The sequence below is a fragment of the Rhinoderma darwinii genome, chromosome 3 (genome assembly GCF_050947455.1).
Source record: "Rhinoderma darwinii isolate aRhiDar2 chromosome 3, aRhiDar2.hap1, whole genome shotgun sequence".
NCBI classification, from domain to species: Eukaryota; Metazoa; Chordata; class Amphibia; order Anura; family Rhinodermatidae; genus Rhinoderma; species Rhinoderma darwinii.
The window spans coordinates 49,615,664-49,635,246 of record NC_134689.1 but is presented as its reverse complement, the minus strand read 5'-3'; the positions used below and the strand labels follow the sequence as shown (position 1 = coordinate 49,635,246).

At 40.8% G+C, this 19,583-nt stretch overlaps 1 protein-coding gene across 1 annotated transcript in view; it reads right to left on the bottom strand.

Annotated features, from left to right (window-relative positions):
* Positions 1-3,111: 3,111 nt before the first annotated feature.
* The window catches only part of VDAC1 (voltage dependent anion channel 1), a 39,443-nt gene continuing 22,971 nt past the window's right edge, over positions 3,112-19,583 (bottom strand). Inside the window, exons 6-9 of the mRNA XM_075856344.1 lie at positions 16,575-16,802; positions 13,679-13,829; positions 12,354-12,411; positions 3,112-4,012 (exon numbers count right to left, since the gene is read on the bottom strand). Of these exons, the coding sequence (XP_075712459.1) occupies positions 3,921-4,012; positions 12,354-12,411; positions 13,679-13,829; positions 16,575-16,802 (529 nt within the window). The 3' untranslated portion in view covers positions 3,112-3,920. The remainder of the gene's footprint in view (positions 4,013-12,353; positions 12,412-13,678; positions 13,830-16,574; positions 16,803-19,583) is intronic.

The following is a 19,583-nucleotide window of genomic DNA, read 5'->3' as shown; positions in this document are numbered from 1 at the left end:
AGTGCTCTCAGATTTCGGCAGTTTAACCCATAAGATGCCACTGTCAATAGCGACAACGGCATCTAATGTGTTTGACAGAGTGAGGCGGCTCCCTCTGTCACCCCATCGGTAGCCCCGCAACGAAATTGCCGACCGGTTTCCACGCAGGCCTAAGAGTAACAAAATAAAATAAAAAACACACATATAATGGTATCGTCGCGATCATAGCGACTCAAACAATAAAGTTAACACATTAATTAAACCGCCGGGTGAATGGCGCCCAAAAAAACAGCAAAATTCCTTTTTTTCCCATTCCCCCCCCAAAAAAATATAAAAGTTAAATATGTCCCATGTACCCCAAAATACTACCAATGAAAACTACACCTAGTCCTGCAAAAAACAAGCCCACATACAGCCTCATAGACTGAAAAATAAAAAAGTAAAGGCTCTTGGAATGCGGCGATGCAAAAAAATAAAAAAAGGAGTATATTTTTGGATAAAAAGGTATTTCAATTTTGCAAACGTAGGAAAACAGAAAACCTTTATATATTTGGTATTGCGGAATTGTGCAGACCCATAGAATAAAGGTAACATGTTATTTATTCCGCATAGTGAACAGCGTAAATTTATAACGCAAAAATCAATGCTGGAATAGTTATTTTCAATTCTTTCCTAAAATAAAAGTTAATAAAAATTATCATTATATTATATGCACCCAAATATGGTGCATTTGAAAAATACAACTCGTCCCGCAAAAAACAAGCCCTTATACGGCAAGGTCGACGGAATAAAACAAAAAAAAAAAAGTTACAACTCTAAGAATGCGACAGTGAAAAAACAAAAAAAAATTATCCTTGGTCATTAACATGCAAACAAGCCTGGTAATTAAGGGGTTAAAATATTTCACAGAAAAGGGCACGAGACCCGTGAAATCCACTGCAAAATCCCCATGAAACACATGCAGAATTGTCAGATTTCAGGCCAACTCCGCAGCTGAAAATATCCACTGCATGTGCACATGGACCAAGAGCTCAATGATTTTTTTTCCACAGGATTAACCAATTCAGGACCAGGCACAGTTTAGCCATTTTTAGAAAGCGTTCGTTAAATGGCTACAACTCTTTAATTTGTTGGGCTAGCTACGGGATTTTTTTTTATTTTTTTCCACCGTGATCAATGCAGGTTTTTTTATCATTTTTGAGACAGAAATCTTGTTGATCGGCGCTAGTTTTTACGACCCATATTGGCCGGTGTAAAAAGGACCCTTGATGACTTGGTTCTCCCATGACAGATCTTCTATAACTTATTTATACATAAGGAGTATTTATTAACCACTTAAGATTTTTTTTCCCTTTTTTTAGTTCTAAAACTTGTCGTTTTCGTAAATTTGAAAGCTGCAGTTCAGAGTTGAGAAATAATTCAGAGCGGACAGTTAGGGTATGTTCACACAATGTTTTCAGACGTAATTCGGGCATTTTATGCCTCGAATTACGCCTGAAAAAACGCCGCTAATATGCCTACAAACATCTGCCCATTGCTTTCAATGAGTTTTACGGTGTTCTGTTCCCACTAGGTGTCATTTTACGCGTCCCTGTCAAAATACGGCGCATAAAAAGACGCCCACGAAAAAGAAGTGCATGTCACTTCTTGGGACGTTTTTCATTGACTCCATTGAAAAACAGCTCCAAAAATCCCCGTAAAATACGCCGCGAAAAACACGAGTTGCTACAAAAACGTCTGAAAATCAGGAGCTGTTTTCGCCTGAAAACTGCTCCGTATTTTCAGCCATTTTTGGCCACTGCGTGTGAACATACCCTTACAGCTACCAATAGCTCACACAAACTTCTGTTTTATTTGTGCTGATCTAGGGGAACTGAAAGTTGCCTTTCACGCAAGCGAGAAATCAGTTTCACCTCACTGCTGTAAAGTAAAGTGACAACAACCCTGAGCATACTTTACAGCAGTCTCCTCATGCTCTGCCCCCTACGCGATTATATTGAATGGACCTGAACAGTGCATTTGAGCAGTATAAAGCTCGACAAACACTATGTTAAACAGCCTACAGCCTGTTTCTGTGTCCTGATAATGAATGCACATGACCTCCAGCCTGGACGTCATGTGTATTCAGAATCCTGTGAGATTTCCAGCAAGGGAAACGAAATCTCGTTTAACTCGTAATCTCGCGAGATTACGCGCGGCTTGCTGAATCTCACAGAAAAGATTCAGAAGTGTCAGGATTCTGAGTACACATGATGTCCAGGCTGGAGGTCATGTGTATTCATTATCAGGACACTTGTGTATGTGGCTGCACATCGTTCTAGTAAGAACACGATGTGCTGTGTAAATGAATGGAGAGGAGTGCATGATGCTGATTGGTCACGGATTCGTCAGCATCATACACTTCTATTCACAACGCCCAGTTAGTAAAACAAGTAAACACGCCCAGTTAAAAACACAATACACGCCCAGTTGGACATACGAAAAAAAACATGCCCAGTTGTCCATTTCAAAGCTCATTTGCATATATATATAAAATAGCTCATAACTTGGCCAAAAATGAACGTTTTAAAAAAACAAAACAAAACGTTACTGTTATCTACATTGCAGCGCCGATCACTTGCAACAGGCGATAGGGATTTGAGAATCTGGTGACAGAGCCTCTTTAAAGGCTATGAACATCTTTGAAAACAATTTTCAAATAACGATCCACCTGCAATCGACCACATCTAAGTTAAAAACTTAGATGTGATCCATAACAGCTCGAACCTGCATGTCAGACCCTCATTACCTGACCACTGTCCTGACTGATACAGGTTTCAGCGCTAGATACAGCTGCTCTGTACACAGGATACAAAGCAGCAGCATCTCAAAAAGTTAAAACTATCTTTAATAAAATGTAATTACAAAAGCTACACCAAACAAATATATATAATGGTTTTCTGAAGTGTACATAGCCTTTATGCTGCGAATATTCACACTTACAAAATGTTAATAAAGAAATTTTTCTGTCAGTAATCGCACTGAAGAACACTGTTCAGCCCCATCTGAAATGGCTGAGAACAGGGAAGATGGACTGAATTTGTCAGGACAGCAAATGTAGGAGATACAAAAGTCACATACATCACACACCAGTCTCGTATTTGGGATTTATTTGAGTGGATGTTGCATACAGCATATAGGGGGGAGTCTAGATTCACAAAATGGAAGACACTACATGGATCAGTTGCTAAAAGAACAAAAATGTAAAAGTGGTGCAGGAAAGCAGAATAAGTCTTTTGGTAAACGATGGTTACACGATATCACTGTAAGAACTTGAGGAATAATGTCTCTTCCCTTGCATATGGCTCGATCAAGCTTTCCTGTAGTGTTTCAGGGAAGGGAATTACAAGGTGCGAGACCTTAAGACACAAAAATACCTTAAGATGGTCTATGGACAACATTTGTAATGTCAGACAACGGTCATAAGACTAGATCTTCTTTAGAATCCATGAAATACTTGGTTGTGAAGTTTCTTGTCGTTTAGCTGGTCGGTGATCACAACTTTAAATCCCTTTTTCTCAATGTAGGACCCTGACAATGCTATGCTGTGATACAGAATTGAATAATCTAAAATATATTACTGTGTTTGTCGATAGAATTTTAGAACTACTCTGGTAAAAAAGGCAATGAACAATTTCCAGTGTAACAAGCATGGTAGAAATGAGTAGCTATGAAGTATTTCAATCTCATCCTGGAGTAGCAAAATCTATTCCCTGAAGTGCATTCCATAGCAATAACACTTTAAAGCTCATTTCTTCTTTTTTTTCCCCGTTGGAAACACTGGTCATTGACAGAGAAGGTTGTTTGCATCCAGGACGCAGGACATTACAAAGGTACACTAGATTCTTAGGATATCTATGCTGCAGAACATCGGACAACAATCTGGTGCGGAGTGAGATCCATTATGCTTCAAATTCTAGTCCTAGGCCCAGTTTGTGACCGCCTGCATTTATGTTCTTGCCATCGAGCAGCGTAGATAGTGTTAATTTGATACCTGGGGGGAAAAAATATATATATATATAAATATTAAATTCTTAGAAAAAAAAAAATAATACATTTGTAATGTGGCTCCCCTGTCTGGCTGACTAGGATTGATAGGTCTCTTATATGTGTATAAGGAAAGCCTTTCAGCAGACACTTCTTCCCAACCCCAGTATATAACATTAACCGCAACCCGGAGTTTGAGCCATGTTTTCTATAAAACACGAAGGCGGATTACAAATCATCAGACCTGCGGTTAGGGCAGCGTGATCTTGGCGATTATTTGGTTTGGAAAACCCTTTTTTTTTTTTACATACCCCATTTGATTATTCTGGGTTAATAGAGAGGGGTGTCTCCTGTTCAAAAATAGTTTCTGTTTGAAGGAGCCGGCAAATCAGTGAATTATACGGATAGCCCATCGATTTCACTGGTCACTGTGTAAGGATTCATTTCCTCTGTAGTATTGCACACTTACTGCTAAGTTCTCTAGAAATTACAGCGGATTACTAGGGACATCCTGTGATGTGGGGCTGTCGCTGGCACCGGAGGGGGACCCGGTGCTACCAACAGCCACATTCACTTGTATCTGTGCCCTCAGGATGCAGATACAATTGAATACTATATGCTGCAGGCCACGTTAAGCCTGCAGCCTATAAGGCGCTGGGAAGGCCCCCTGTGTAGGCCGACGTGATGACATGACTGCATCACGCTGGTCTGCGCAAGCATCCTGCCGGGAGGCTGTGCTGCGCTCCGTCTGTCGCGGGAACAAGGCAAGACAAGTACAATATTTTTTTGAGGGGGGCTGTGGCGCTACATACAGGGGGAATTATAACTGTGGGGGCACGGTTACCGATAAGTCACTTTTATTGTGAAGAGCACTGAGGGATCATTATTACCATCTGGGTCACTGTGGATTACGAGTTTGTTTAGAAGATGGGGTATAGGTGTGGAGGATGCTGGTAAAGCAAGAAATCCACATGTCTGTCAAATTCGGATGAGCCGAGTCGTGGCTGGAATAAGTTGTCACAGTGGTCTGGGCCGGATGGAGAGAAAAAAAAAAAAAAAAGGAATGTGGACGACTAATCAGAGAAAACATCACCTGTGGGTCACTGGATATAAATGTGCATGTGCTGTAATCACTTATATCGTCTGCAGAGCTCCTGTGTATAACTCATCTACCACAATATGGTCACTACATGGTGGTAATATTGGTCTTTGTATAGTGATTTTTATTCAGTAACCGCATGAGGGTATTATTCAGTCACTATGTGGTTATGGTGTGGCAGTATTATTCAGAAAGTGCGGGGGTATTATTCAGTAACAGTATGGGGGTATTATTCTGTCACTATGTGGTTATGGTTTGAGGTATTATTCAGTACAGTATGGGGGTATTATTCAGTCACTATGTGGTTATGGTGTGGCGGTATTATTCAGTAACAGTATGGGGGTATTCAGTACAGTATGGGGGTATTATTCAGTCACTATGTGGTTATGGAGTGGTGGTATTATTCAGTAACAGTATGGGGGTATTCAGTACAGTATGGGGGTATTATTCTGTCACTATGTGGTTATGGTGTGGCAGTATTATTCAGTAACAGTATGGGGGTATTATTCAGTCACTATGTGGTTATGGAGTGGTGGTATTATTCAGTAACAGTATGGGGGTATTATTCTGTCACTATGTGGTTATGGAGTGGTGGTATTATTCAGTAACAGTATGGGGGTATTCAGTACAGTATGTGGGTATTATTCAGTCACTGTGGTTATGGTGTGGCGGTATTATTCAGTCACTATGTGGTTATGGAGTGGTGGTATTATTCAGTAACAGTATGGGGGTATTATTCTGTCACTATGTGGTTATGGAGTGGTGGTATTATTCAGTAACCGTATGAGGGTATTATTCAGTCACTATGTGGTTATGGTGTGGCAGTATTATTCAGAAAGTGCGGGGGTATTATTCAGTAACAGTATGGGGGTATTATTCTGTCACTATGTGGTTATAGTGTGGCAGTATTATTCAGTACAGTATGGGGGTATTATTCAGTCACTGTGGTTATGGTGTGGCGGTATTATTCAGTAACAGTATGGGGGTATTCAGTACAGTATGGGGGTATTATTCAGTCACTATGTGGTTATGGTGTGGCAGTATTATTCAGTAACAGTATGGGGGTATTATTGAGTAACAGTATGGGGGTATTATTCAGTAACAGTATGGGGGTATTATTCAGTCACTATGTGGTTATGGAGTGGAGGTATTATTCAGTAACAGTATGGGGGTATTATTCAGTCAATATGTGGTTATGTTGTGGCGGTATTATTCAGTAACAGTATATTAATATTATTCAATCACTATAGGGTTATGGTATGAAAGTATTATTTAGTAACAGTATGGGGGTATTATTCAGTAACAGTATAGAGGTATTATTCAGTAACAGTATGGGGGTATTATTTAGTAACAGTATGGGGGTATTATTCAGTCACTATGAGGTTATGGTGTGGAGGCATTCAGTAACCGTATATTAATATTATTCAGTCACTATAGGCTTAGTGTGTGGAGGTATTATTCAGTATCAGTATGGGGGTATTATTCAGTCACTATATGGTTATGGTGTGGTGGTATCATTCAGTAACAGTATGGGAATATTAATCCCTAGGTGGTTGTGGTGTGGCGATATTATGTGGACCTTTTATTGTGTTATTATTATTGGTGTTATAATAGTGAGTTGTGTTCAGTAACAGTATGGGGGTATTATTCCGTCACTATGTGGTTATGGTGTGGCAGTATTATTCAGTTACAGTATGAGGGTATTATTCCGTCACTATGTGGTTATGGTGTGGCGGTATTATTCAGTAACAGTGCGGCGGTATTATTCAGTAACAGTGCGGGGGTATTATTCAGTAACAGTATGCAGGTAATATTTCATCTGGTATAGTGGTATGATATAATAACGGTATATGTATATAGATAATTTTTTTGTGTGACGGGGGTGGGGGACATATGCTTTGGGTCTTGCAACACTCCTGGACACGCTAGAAATCAGCGATCCAGTTCTCTGCACACCGCCTTCTGTATAGACTGCATTATTAAATGCAGTAAGGGTGTGTTCACATAAGCGTTTGGCTTCCGTTGATGGATTCAGTCAGACCTTCCATCGGAGGAACACTTCAACGGAAAGGCAAATGGAAACCATAGCTTGCCGTTTGCATTACCAATGATTTCAATGGTAATGATTCCACTGCAAATTGTTTTCGTTTGCCTTCGTTTCGTAAGGTTTCCGTATTTCTGGAGGAAACAATAGCGAAGTCGACTGGAAAGGTCCGACGGAACCCATTAATGGAACCCAGACGCTGATGTGAACAAGCCGTAATTCAGTATTTGGGGCCCCACTTTAAACTTTGTCCGGGGCCGCACCGTCTAAAACCGGCCCTGTAAATGGGGGGGGGGGGGGTACGACTCTGGTCTGTATACAGGTGGGGGGGGGGCAGGTCTAGTCTGGGGTCTGTCTTCTCTCTAGAAGGTAAACATTTTATTCATTCATCTCTTGCATTCTTATCTTAAAGTGGAGTGACAACCTTAATAAATGTCATGTCAGCCCCCTTGTGTTCATCACAAAGCTATTCTGAAACGCATAATTAACCCAACTATACTATCATACAAGAAAAGCGGGAATATCACCGCATAACTATGTAGACTTGCTGTTCAGAACTGTAGGAAAGCGAAGTGACAACCCCACATGGTAACTATATTGAGATTGTACATCCATTTGTTCTAAAACACTTTAAAAACAAACAAACACACCCTTCTTGATGATCGTGTCCCTTTAAGTTCGGGTTCTGAACAGGACTAACTTGTAAACACAAGTAAATACCAAGCCTTGCACAGCATTGCATGACCTTTACTGCCGTAATGCACACAATGACTCATAAGCAAATATCCGGCTCTGGCTGCAATTACTGAGTGTAGACAAGTACTAGGTCCACAAACCGGTCCGGATTACACGGGATCTGCCACCATTCTAGACACAATCCCACAGGTAATATTGCCCCCACCCTGTTTGTAAGTGGAGCAGCCTCCTCAGCTGATTGGCCAAGAGGGACTATGTGGCTCTATCCAGGGCCATACACAGGGAGGAGGGGGGAGGTTGACCGATTGCCCAAGTGGTATAGTTTATTTTTATACAATTGTATGGTTATCGTTTTCTAGGTCTGTCTGCATTTTTGGACCTGTGTCAATTTGCATTTACCGTATATGTCCTCATTTACTTATGGCAGTATACAATGTATGTTTACATTATCCTACGTTCATGTAACCGCTTTGCATACTGCAAACCCTGTTTGTTTGTTTTAAATGTTTTGTCTTTTGACCATCTTTGGATTCTTTATATACATCTGACCATGTGGCTTCTGCCTTTTTTGTGTAGGACTTTTTTAACATCTTTTTTTTCCCCTATTATCTCAATAAAGTTGATTATGCCTAATCGAAGTACATTTGCAGGAGAGCTTTCTGATGGATTCAACCCCTTCACGCACCTTGGCGTACATGCACGTCCAGGTGAGCAGTATCTTAGCGCAACTGGGCGTGCAGTTACGTCCGAGCATTAACAGTTAACCGCTGTGTGGCGCTACACCGCAGCGGCGGTTAACTGTGCGGAGTGCCTACCCTGCGCTCCCCGTTGCCGATCAGTGGCTCATTGCTGCTCAATTCGGCAACTAACCCCTTAGCTGCGGCAGTCGATTGAGATCGCTGCATTTGAGGGGTTTAGAGCAGATCGGCGGCCCCAACATGCAATTTCGGGGGCTGCCGATGGTTGTCATAGCAACTGGAGGCCACACAATGGCCTACGGGCTGCCATGTACCGAAGCCTATGAGGACCAGCCGGAAGCTGGTCCTATCAGGCTTCCTGTCACGTCACAATGGCAGTTGGAATACTTTACACTACCTAGGTAGTGTAACGTATTCCAGCAGCGATCAGAGCTGTAAGTCTTCAACACCCCTAGTGGGACACAAAAAAATAAAATGAATAAAAAAAAAAAAAAAAATGTCAGAATTGATGGTTTTTGGTCACCTTGCTTGCCAAAAAAAATGGAATACAAAAAGTGATCAAAAAAGAAAAAAAAAAGCGCATGTACCCCAAAATGGTACCAATGAAAACTACAGATTGTCCTGCAACAAATAAGCCCTCACACAGCTCCGGTGGAGAAAAAAAAAAATAGAACAAGTTCTGGCTCTCGGAATATGGCGCCGCAAAATATGCAGTGTGTTTCAAAAGCGGTTAAGATTGGGCACTATTTTCGGATTATTATTTGTTTACCCCATTATTATACCCTCATGTATTCCAGACAGCTTACATATGCCCCCACATTATAAAATTAAATATTAGCAAAACCCCAAACAGAACTACCAAGCTAAATCTGCGCTCTAAAAGTCAAATGCCGCTCCCTCCCTTCTGAGCCCTACAGCGTCCCCAAACAGCAGTTTACGTCCACAGATATGGCGTCGCCAAACCCGGTAGAACCAGATTAACATTTTATGAGGTATTTGTCTTCAGTCGCACAACATATTCTGCACTAAATGGCATATCAGTGGCAAATTGTAATTTTCACTCTGCACCATCCTCTACCCCTTCGCGCACCACAACTTAATAGAATGTCATGTTGCGGGGGAGACCACGCCATACGCTGCGGGTGTCAGCTGCGTATTACAGTGGACGGACACAGACAGGAATAGCGTTTGTGCTGTTGCAGGAGCCTATAAAAATTACAATATCCTGCAATACATTAGTATTGCAGTGTATTGTACCAGCGTTCTAATGATCGCTGGTTCAAGTCCCCTAGGGGGACTAATAAAATATGTAAAAAAAAAAAGTTAATAAAGTTAGTGAGTATTAGCAAGTCCAAAAAAAACTGAAATACCTTTTACCATTTTTTCTAGAGTAACATAAAAAAAAAAAATACAAAATTGGTATAGCTGCGTCCGTATAAGTCTTAACTATAACACTACATTATTTAACTAGCACGCTGAACGCCGTAAAAAATAAATAAAAAATAAAAAATTTAAACCGCAAAAATGGTTTTACTAATTTTTATAAGCCACCACTGACGCCAGAAATTCTGTATTTAGTGTCATAATGATGACACTCTACACATGACCACGTGATTGATAGCATTCTCCCCCTTCAGTGGTGTCGGAGCATCATGAAGTCACATGACCGCTAGATGTAGAAGGGTCAGTGTGTTGTAGGGTTACTTGTGCTCTCCCTCCAGTTCAGTCAACGCGTAATGTGACCACTAGGGGGCTGGCGCTATGGCGTTCCGGCAGTACTAAACTAGTCCTCTTTAACAGCATCCAATCCTGGGGCATGCACATTGCCATAACGATGTATGGTGTACAAGTGCTGAAAGGGGATTGGGGACTGGACACACTGCGGGAGAGCACAGGGATTACACTATGTAATCAGTGGGGTGTGCTTGGGTGGAAGTTGGAGGGGGCAGGGGCACATGGCAAGGAGGAAAGCAGCGCATGATGGGACTTGTAGTTTAATAAGCGCACAGAAAGCACAGGTCCCGAATAATAACCAAAGTGTGACCTCGGCTGCAGCGTTACAACAGGGATCAGTAAGTAACGCAGAAATATATATATTTTTTTAATAGAAAGTATTTCAATAAAGATATACATGTGGTTGAGAAAGTTGGTGGGGTTTTTTTTTGTTTAGTTTTTTACTCCCAAGATAACCCCTTTAAATGGTACTTTAAATGGGGTCAGTAGAAACTACAACTCCTCCTGCAAGAAATAAGCCCTCACACCACTATATTGACGGAAAAATAAAAAAAGTTATGGCTCTTGGAAAGCGGGGAGGGAAAAATGAAAAAGAAAAAGCAAAAATGGATCAGTTCCGGAAAGGCTTAATTAATTTCTAATAAACATTTATGACCACATGTGGGTTATAGCCGTACTCGGGCATAATTGCTTTACAAATGCTTTGTGAAAATGAAAAAAATACAACAACATTTTAGCGGAATTAATGTTGATATTAATTTTTGCGGCCCAATTCTAACAAATTCTGCAAAAGACCTGTGGGATCTAAATGCTCACTATACCCCTAGATGTTTTGGGGTGTTTCCACGGTTTTGGTTTCTTCGGGGGTTTGCAAATGCGACATGACACCAAAAACCATTTTAGCTAAATTTGAGCTCCAAAAGCCAAATAGCGCTCCTTCCCTTCTAAACCCTGCTGTGGGTTCAAACAGCAGTTTATTACCACATATGGCATATTGCCGTAATCGGGAGAAATTGTTCTACAAACGTTGGGGTGCTTTTTCTCCTTTATACCTTGTAAAAAGGTCTACTTTTTTTCAGAAAAAAAAATGTGATCTTCAAACTAATTCCAATGAATTCAGCAAATAAACTGTGGGTCAAAATGCTAACTCCAACCCTAAAGGAATTTATCTAGGGGTAGAGTTTCCAAAATGTAGTCACTTTTGGGGGGTTTCCACTGTTTTGGTACCACAAGACCTCTTCAAACCGAATATGGTGCCTAAAATATATATAAAAAAAGAAGCCCCAAAATCCTAGGTGCTTCAGATACAAATAAATTTGGGCAAAAAAAAAAAGGAAATTTGTAAATTTCACCTCTACTTTGCTTTAATTCCTGTGAAACGCCTAAAGGGTTAAAACACTTCCTGAATGCGGTTTTGAATACTTTGAGGGGTACAGTTTTCAAAATGGGGTGATTTATGGGGACTTTCTAATATATAAGACCCCCAAAGCCACTTCAGATCTGATCTGGTCCCTAAAAAAAAAAAAAAATAGGCTTTTGAAATTTTCTTGAAAATGTGAGAAATTGCTGCTAACGTTCTAAGCCTTGTAACGTCCTAGAAGAAAAGGACGTTCAAAAAATGATGCAAACATAAAGTAGACATATGGGAAATGTGAAACCGTAACTATTTTGTGTGGTATTACTATCTGTTTTACAAGCAGATACACTTAAATTTAGAAAAATGCTAATTGTTGCAAATTTCCTCAAAACGTTGGTGTTTTTCACAAATAAATACTGAATTTATCGACCAAATTATTTCACTAACAAAGTACAATATGTCACGAGAAAACAATCTCAATCACTTGGATAGATAAAAGCATTCCAGAGCGATTACCACATAAAGTGACACGTCAGATTTGAAAAAAAATCGGCTACGTTCTCAAGGCCGAAACAGGCTCAGTCCTGAAGGGGTTATAGGTTTTTCACTAGATTACTGACACGCATTATATAGGATGCAAAATGTAGACTAGGCCGTCCCACGGTTCATGGCAAGAATCGCATTTAGTTGGATATTATTTAGCAACCAGAAAATCTTTACCTGGTTTAAGGGTTTGAGTATATCCTAATCCAATCAGACTTGAGTTATTCACTTTAGCCTGGAAGAAAAATCATGACTTAATAAAGATTATTAATCCGTTCCACACAATTCACTTTTATAGAATGAGACAGATATATAATGTGCATACAGTATTATAAAGCTCTCATGACACACCGGTACATTGTATTATCCATAGTAATGTGCAGCTATTCTCTCTATCGGTTTATGCTGATGCGTTATAAAATGGTATTTGAATTTGGGGTTTATAAGAAATAGACTGAATTGTTAAAATTGACTTCCCTTAACACTGGGCAGTTTAAGTCACTGATCTTGGTAAGCTCATATGGAATTGGATTCTGCTACTGTCCAACCACCACGTCCAATGCTAAATCAGTGACTCCTGTTTTCACTACATGGGAGACCATGAAAAAAAAATTCGACGTCACATGGAACCCGCCCAACACAGAACATTCACCCAATCACACACAGCAGACAATTCTCCATCCTGGACTTATTGATCAATTTACAATAGGCATGGCACGGATCAAAGCTAGTCATTGCCCATCATTGTGAGGGCAGACAAAACATGAGCTGGCTGAGCTTAGTTGAATATTTTATCCACCCCCACAAGGGTTTCTGAACAGGCGGAAGATTAGTCCACGGATTCTTGCAGTCAATGAATACAAGCAAGGCTGAATTCAGACTAATGTAGAGTACGTCTGTGTGACAGCTGTTAAGACAACGGCCGTCACGTGAACGCATGTATTTCAATGGGGCCAATCTACACGGCTGTTTTAACAGACCATGTGAAGGGTACCTTGAAAAATAGAACAGATCTGATTTTGTTCCGTTTTCACAGATCCCTCCATAAACTCAAGTCTATGGGGATCCGTGAAAACGGAACCCACACTGGGGCTTTCACATCAGAGTTTTCCCACGTTCGTGTGAATCCGGCCTTACCCTGACAGATCTAGGGAAGCCCAGTTTGACATCTTTTCTGGAGGCACAAGCATTGATGCCTTCATTTGATGACAATCACGACCATCTTATTTGAAACGACAATGGTCAATAGATGGTGATGTTTAACTGGATTGCATGTAAACCCAGATATTGCTATACAAACATTACTGTAAATAGAAATAAATGATTAAGAGTGATTTTACTATTATTCACTATGCTGTACATTGTATCCCGGTCCTAATCCAGTCCCTAAAATGAAGTATTGTAAAGACCACAATCGCCTCATCACTTCTGTGCGGCCAGTACATATGACAGTTGTACACATGACAACACTGCCCTCTATGGACGTTCGGGTGCATACTCACAGAGAATGAAGCATCTGTGTCGATTTGATATTTGGCTGCAATTCCAAAGCGAGTGTTACTGTTTCCTGCCGTCCATGCCAAGTTAATGGCAGTTTCCAATTTGTCATTTACTTTTTGATATACCGAACCTCCAAATTCTGTACCGTCGTTCCTGTTGGCAATAGGTCACATATACATAATTCAACAGAAGTAAACAAAGGTTGTGACCAGACAAGATGTTAAATGCACAATTTGGGCAGTGCGCACATCATGTTTTTGGCCTATGTTTATCGTATACGCCGGGAAAAGCTCCTGACATTTATGTTGGCTGTGGCGGATGCATTAATAGTCACCATAGAGTTTAATGGTGCACGTTAAAACGTGTACATCATTAACCCTCACGACCCCGTTTATGCTAAACGGATACAATTATAGTCTATGGTCGACGGATGAGTGTAACGCATACATCGATCATAGACTATAATGGTATCTGTTTAGCCACTACGTCATGAAAGGATATTGAAAATACCATGACCAATACTAAAACATGCCTGTGAAATATGCCATGCAGTTGCATTCGTCACCCACAAACTACCAGGGTAAAAAAAAAAAAATAAAAAAAAAAAAGGTATACCACCCCGCGGAGGCCTAAAGCTCTTTTGGCCTCCACTGGAGCCCTATGGACACATTTAGCACGTAAATCGGGAGCTTTCCCGATGTACACGCTGAACATGAGCCAAAACGTAGCGTGCACAGAGCCTTAAGGGAATCCATGTACATTCGAAGGTCAACCAGATATTCTGCACTCCTGACATTTTCACATCAGAGACATTATGAACACCGAATGTCCTATATAGAACAGCTGACAAACGGCAGCTAGAACCAAAACTTTTCCAGATTCAGCAACAATCGAAAATAACGTATAAGATGAAAGGCCCCATGAACGCAGTGCACAAAAGCCATAGTGCTCCCTAGTACAGCGTCGCATTTCCTCCAGGGAGGCTCTGTCGGATGCCATATGTACTGCGCTTCTTTAGACTAGAATAGACCTTACATACGGCATGTGGTGGAGCACGCCACGAGTTTTATTCAGTCAGACTCCTACAGAATTGTACACTAGGGGAACCACGCACTTAAACAAGAGCCCTATTGCAGCGCTGCATAAATAGGAACATGTGCATGAGGTCTTAGGCACAATCACAAAATCATATTTTTGGGCGTGTATGGTTACGATTGGCCTTGAGAACCTGAAGGTTTTTATTTTATTTTTTTTAAACCATACACCGATCATTAATAAGGGTTAAAAAATGTATTGTACAGGTTGTTACAGTTGGGACTCATTTATCGTAATAATAAAACCTTTAACGTCTTAAGCCATTGTGACATAACTGTACGTCATGGTTTGACTTCTATTAAGCCACCATGCCATACAGTTATGTCATGGTGATTGCGCGGGCACAGAAGCTCGCCATTGACTAACAGCGGGGCTTGGAGATAAATTGAAATCAATATATATATCAAAAATAAGTGAATAGAAGTAAACAAACAGGTTGTGAGCAGACAGGAGATCATATGTACAACTTAGGCTCTGTGCACATAGCCTTTTGGCCTAGGTTTCACGCATACGCCAGGAAAAGATGTCAACATATACATTAAAAATACTGTGACAGATGCCTTAATAGTGGCATATGTCATCATGACGTATAGGTCATGAACTCTCAGGACCCTTTTCATGACATATCCGTTAAATGGACACCATTATAGGCAACGGATGCTACGGTCAGGCATTCTTCACAGGCATCCCCCAACCATAGACTATTATGGTATCTGTTTAATGTATTCATTAAAAAGCGATGGAAAAGCCTGTGACACACACATTAAATAAAATTCCTGTGGCATAAGCCAAACATTGTCATACGTCGCCCGTAGTTTCCCCATGTTAAAAACCCATATGTGCAATGTTTTTTTGCGGCAACCCGTTTTATAGAACAGCAGAGTCTACTACGCCAAGGACACTATTTTGGCCTCTGTCGGAGCTAGCCTACGTTTAGCTTTTCCGAAACGCTAAACGTAGGGGCCGAAACGTGACGTGAACAGGGTCTAAAATGTACATCAAATACTAATTCACACTTCTATTTTCTGACTTTGTTTAAAAGATTTGATTATAAATTTGCATTGTGATATAATATAGGAAATACAAAAAAGTTTAAAAATCATTGAAACTGCAGATCTTCGGGGGTGTGGAAAATCTGGTGGATAGGTCATCTGGTGGATAGGTCATCTGGTGGATAGGTCATCTGGTGGATAGGTCATCTGGTGGATAGGTCATCTGGTGGATAGGTCATCTGGTGGATAGGTCATCTGGTGGATAGGTCATCTGGTGGATAGGTCATCTGGTGGATAGGTCATCTGGTGGATAGGTCATCTGGTGGATAGGTCATCTGGTGGATAGGTCATCTGGTGGATAGGTCATCTGGTGGATAGGTCATCTGGTGGATAGGTCATCTGGTGGATAGGTCATCTGGTGGATAGGTCATCTGGTGGATAGGTCATCTGGTGGATAGGTCATCTGGTGGATAGGTCATCTGGTGGATAGGTCATCTGGTGGATAGGTCATCTGGTGGATAGGTCATCTGGTGGATAGGTCATCTGGTGGATAGGTCATCTGGTGGATAGGTCATCTGGTGGATAGGTCATCTGGTGGATAGGTCATCTGGTGGATAGGTCATCTGGTGGATAGGTCATCTGGTGGATAGGTCATCTGGTGGATAGGTCATCTGGTGGATAGGTCATCTGGTGGATAGGTCATCCGTTGCCCGGTCAAAGACGATAGAGTAGGGATTGACTGAAGCTATACAGCAGGGAATGACTTTTCATGCTAAACTTTTACTGAAAAACATTTTTTGTTTTTACTTACACATTGGTGTGCAACTGGAATTCATCGGTTTTATACCCAACGGCAAAGTTGCTCTGAGAGACTCTTGACTTCGCGGATTCAAAAGTCATTTGGTAGCCAGCTATCCAGCCCTCATAGCCAAACACCACAGCACTGCGTATGGATGGGCCGGCGATATCAAAATCCATATCACAGCCCACGTTAACGTGCTTCCGCTTGTATGCGCTCTTAATTTTCGCATTCTTCTTTCTAAATATTTAGAGAAAACAAGAGACAGTCAAGTTGCTCTTTACAGAAGCGCAGGTATAAATAGATGGTCTAGTAAAGTTACATAAGCACAATGTGTTCTCTGTAGAGAAAAAGTGTTACCACAATGTAAAAAGAGGATAATAGGTATCATTTATGGAAGTATATGACACGCAGCACAACAAAATACAAACGATGCTTATAATAAAACAGGGAGCAGTCAGAAGGATACCGATGCTATTTACAGCAGCCTGTATTCTGGGAATAGATCAAACAGACAGGACGTTACAATGTGCAGACTGGTATGGCAATAACCTCTCTCCGCAGGGTGCATGCATTCTTCCCCCAGCGGATGCAGGAAAGTCCTGAAGGCAGCAATGCCACCAACATTACATTAGGGAATTGAAGCGCACACATCAGCTAATTATTGGCGCATCCTGAGGATTTCGATGTGATGTGCCTACAATCTAATGTGAACAGGCATCACACATAGCTAATGCCTAATATATATATATATATATATATATATATATATATATATATATACATACATACACACACACACACATATATATATGTATATATATATATATATATATATATATATATATATATATATATATATTAGGCATTAGCTGTCGGATGAATAAGCACTCTGCTTACAGCGATCTAAAGGAGATGTTGGGTTAATATACTATGTAAACAAGCTACAAAGTGATACTTGAATTCAATTAGTGCCCCCTAACCTTTACGTAAATTTGTCTGTGTAACTGTGGGTCACTGCATGTGAATTGTAAAAGGATAAGCTAAGCTTGTTATACACGCGGATGACGATGAGAAGTCAGTCAAAAATGTCAATGTATGGCCTCACACCATAGGCTGAGTAACCTGAAGCTCCTGGGCCACAATGCAAATCTGTAACACTGCCCCTATCTATTATGTGCCATTTTGAAGACGGTTTTCTTATGTGGCATGGGCCTTTGGGCCCTCTCAGGCACCAGAACCCGACTGCTACCTCTGCATCCCCTATAGTTGTTGCTGCATCTGTAAAAAGGACAGTGAAACAATGAAGTATTTTTTTTTATTTATGAAAAATACATCAGTAAATGTGTCAAAATCCGCTGTAAAAAGGGCCTATGTGAAGCCAACCTACTGTAATAGCGTCTTTAATAGAGCCGGAGTAGTTGAGATGCAGTTAAAGGCTGATCAAGCCATTACGGATAACGTAATGATGGTGCAAACAATCCAATGTGATGAATGGCTAGATCTCATACAAGATATGGATGAGCGCATACCTGCTGTGACAGATGTCGCTCTCAATATTGCTGCATCGCTTAAACAAATTGATCGCCTACTTACAGCTGCATAAATTGTGACAAAGGTCCATGGTGTTTGGACTGAAACGTTGTGTACATTATATATGCATTGCCTATTTAACAAGGATTAAAGGCGGAGTTAATTTTTTTATTATTTGCTTCCTAAATGAAAAAAACGTAAGCAACTTTCTAAATAGTCTTCATTAAAAAAAAAAGTCCTACAATTTGGCTGGTCGCCTGCAAATTGTAACTCAAATCTGTAAGGGTATGTTCACACTGCCTATTTTCGGGGTGTAAACGCCTGAAAAATCGGAAGCAGAACGACTCCAAAACATCTGCCCATTGAAATCAAGACACTCCGTAAAAAGAAGTAGTTGAGGTGTTTTTTTGTAGCCGATTTTCCATTGAACTCTATGAAAAACTCCTCGAAAAACGGCTGAAAAGAAGCCTAAAAAGAAGCGCCAAATTAATAGCTTCATTTTCAGCTTCAAAAACACCTGAAAATCAGAGGCTGTTTTCTCTGAAACCAGCTCTGTATTTTCAGACGTTTTTTAGTAAGCGTGTGAACACACCCTAATTCCAATGGTCCTGACGGCTAACTCAACTGCTCCCCCCCCCCCACACTCTTCTCTCAGTGTTCGAGATAGCAGCAGGGAGGAGGAGGAGGTTGTACACAGATAATCAATATGTGGAGAGGAGGAAAGCTATGAAGTGTTAAGGAAGGGCAGATCATACAGGCTGCTAAAGGGGTTGTCCACTACTGAACAACGGATTACCTATCCGCCAGATAGGTCATCAGTATATCATCGGTGCGGGTCTGACACCTGGACCCCGCACCGTTAAAGAGACTCTGTCACCACATTATAAGTGCCCTATCTCCTATATAAGGAGATGGGCGCTGTAATGTAGGCGACAGTAATGCTTTTTATTTAGAAAAACGATCTATTTTAGCTTTATGCGAAGGAGTTTCTTAATGCCCAACTGGGCGTGTTTTTACTTTAGACCAAGTGGGCATTGTACAGAGGAGTGTTTGACGCGGACCAGTAATGTTAGTGTGTGTGTTTGTGGCTGCACATCGTGTTCTAGTAAGAACGCGATGCTGCTGTGTAAATGAATGGCGAGAAGTGCATGACGCTGATTGGTCAACATCATACACTCCTCTGTACAACGCCCACTTGGTCTAAAGTAAAAACACGCCCACTTGGGCATTAAGAAACTCATTAGCATAAAGCTTAAAATCGCAAATAAAGTGGTGAAAACAGATCGTTTTATTAAATAAAAAGCATTACTGTCACCTACATTATAGTGCCCATCTCCTATATAATGTGGTGACAGAGCCTCTTTAAAGTACAACATAGTTGGGAGTGCAGAATATTCTTTTACTCCTAAATCCAAGGATTAAGCTGCAGGTTCTGGCTGATATTACCTATTAGAGAACATTTAACTCATTTCACAGCAGATGATGTAT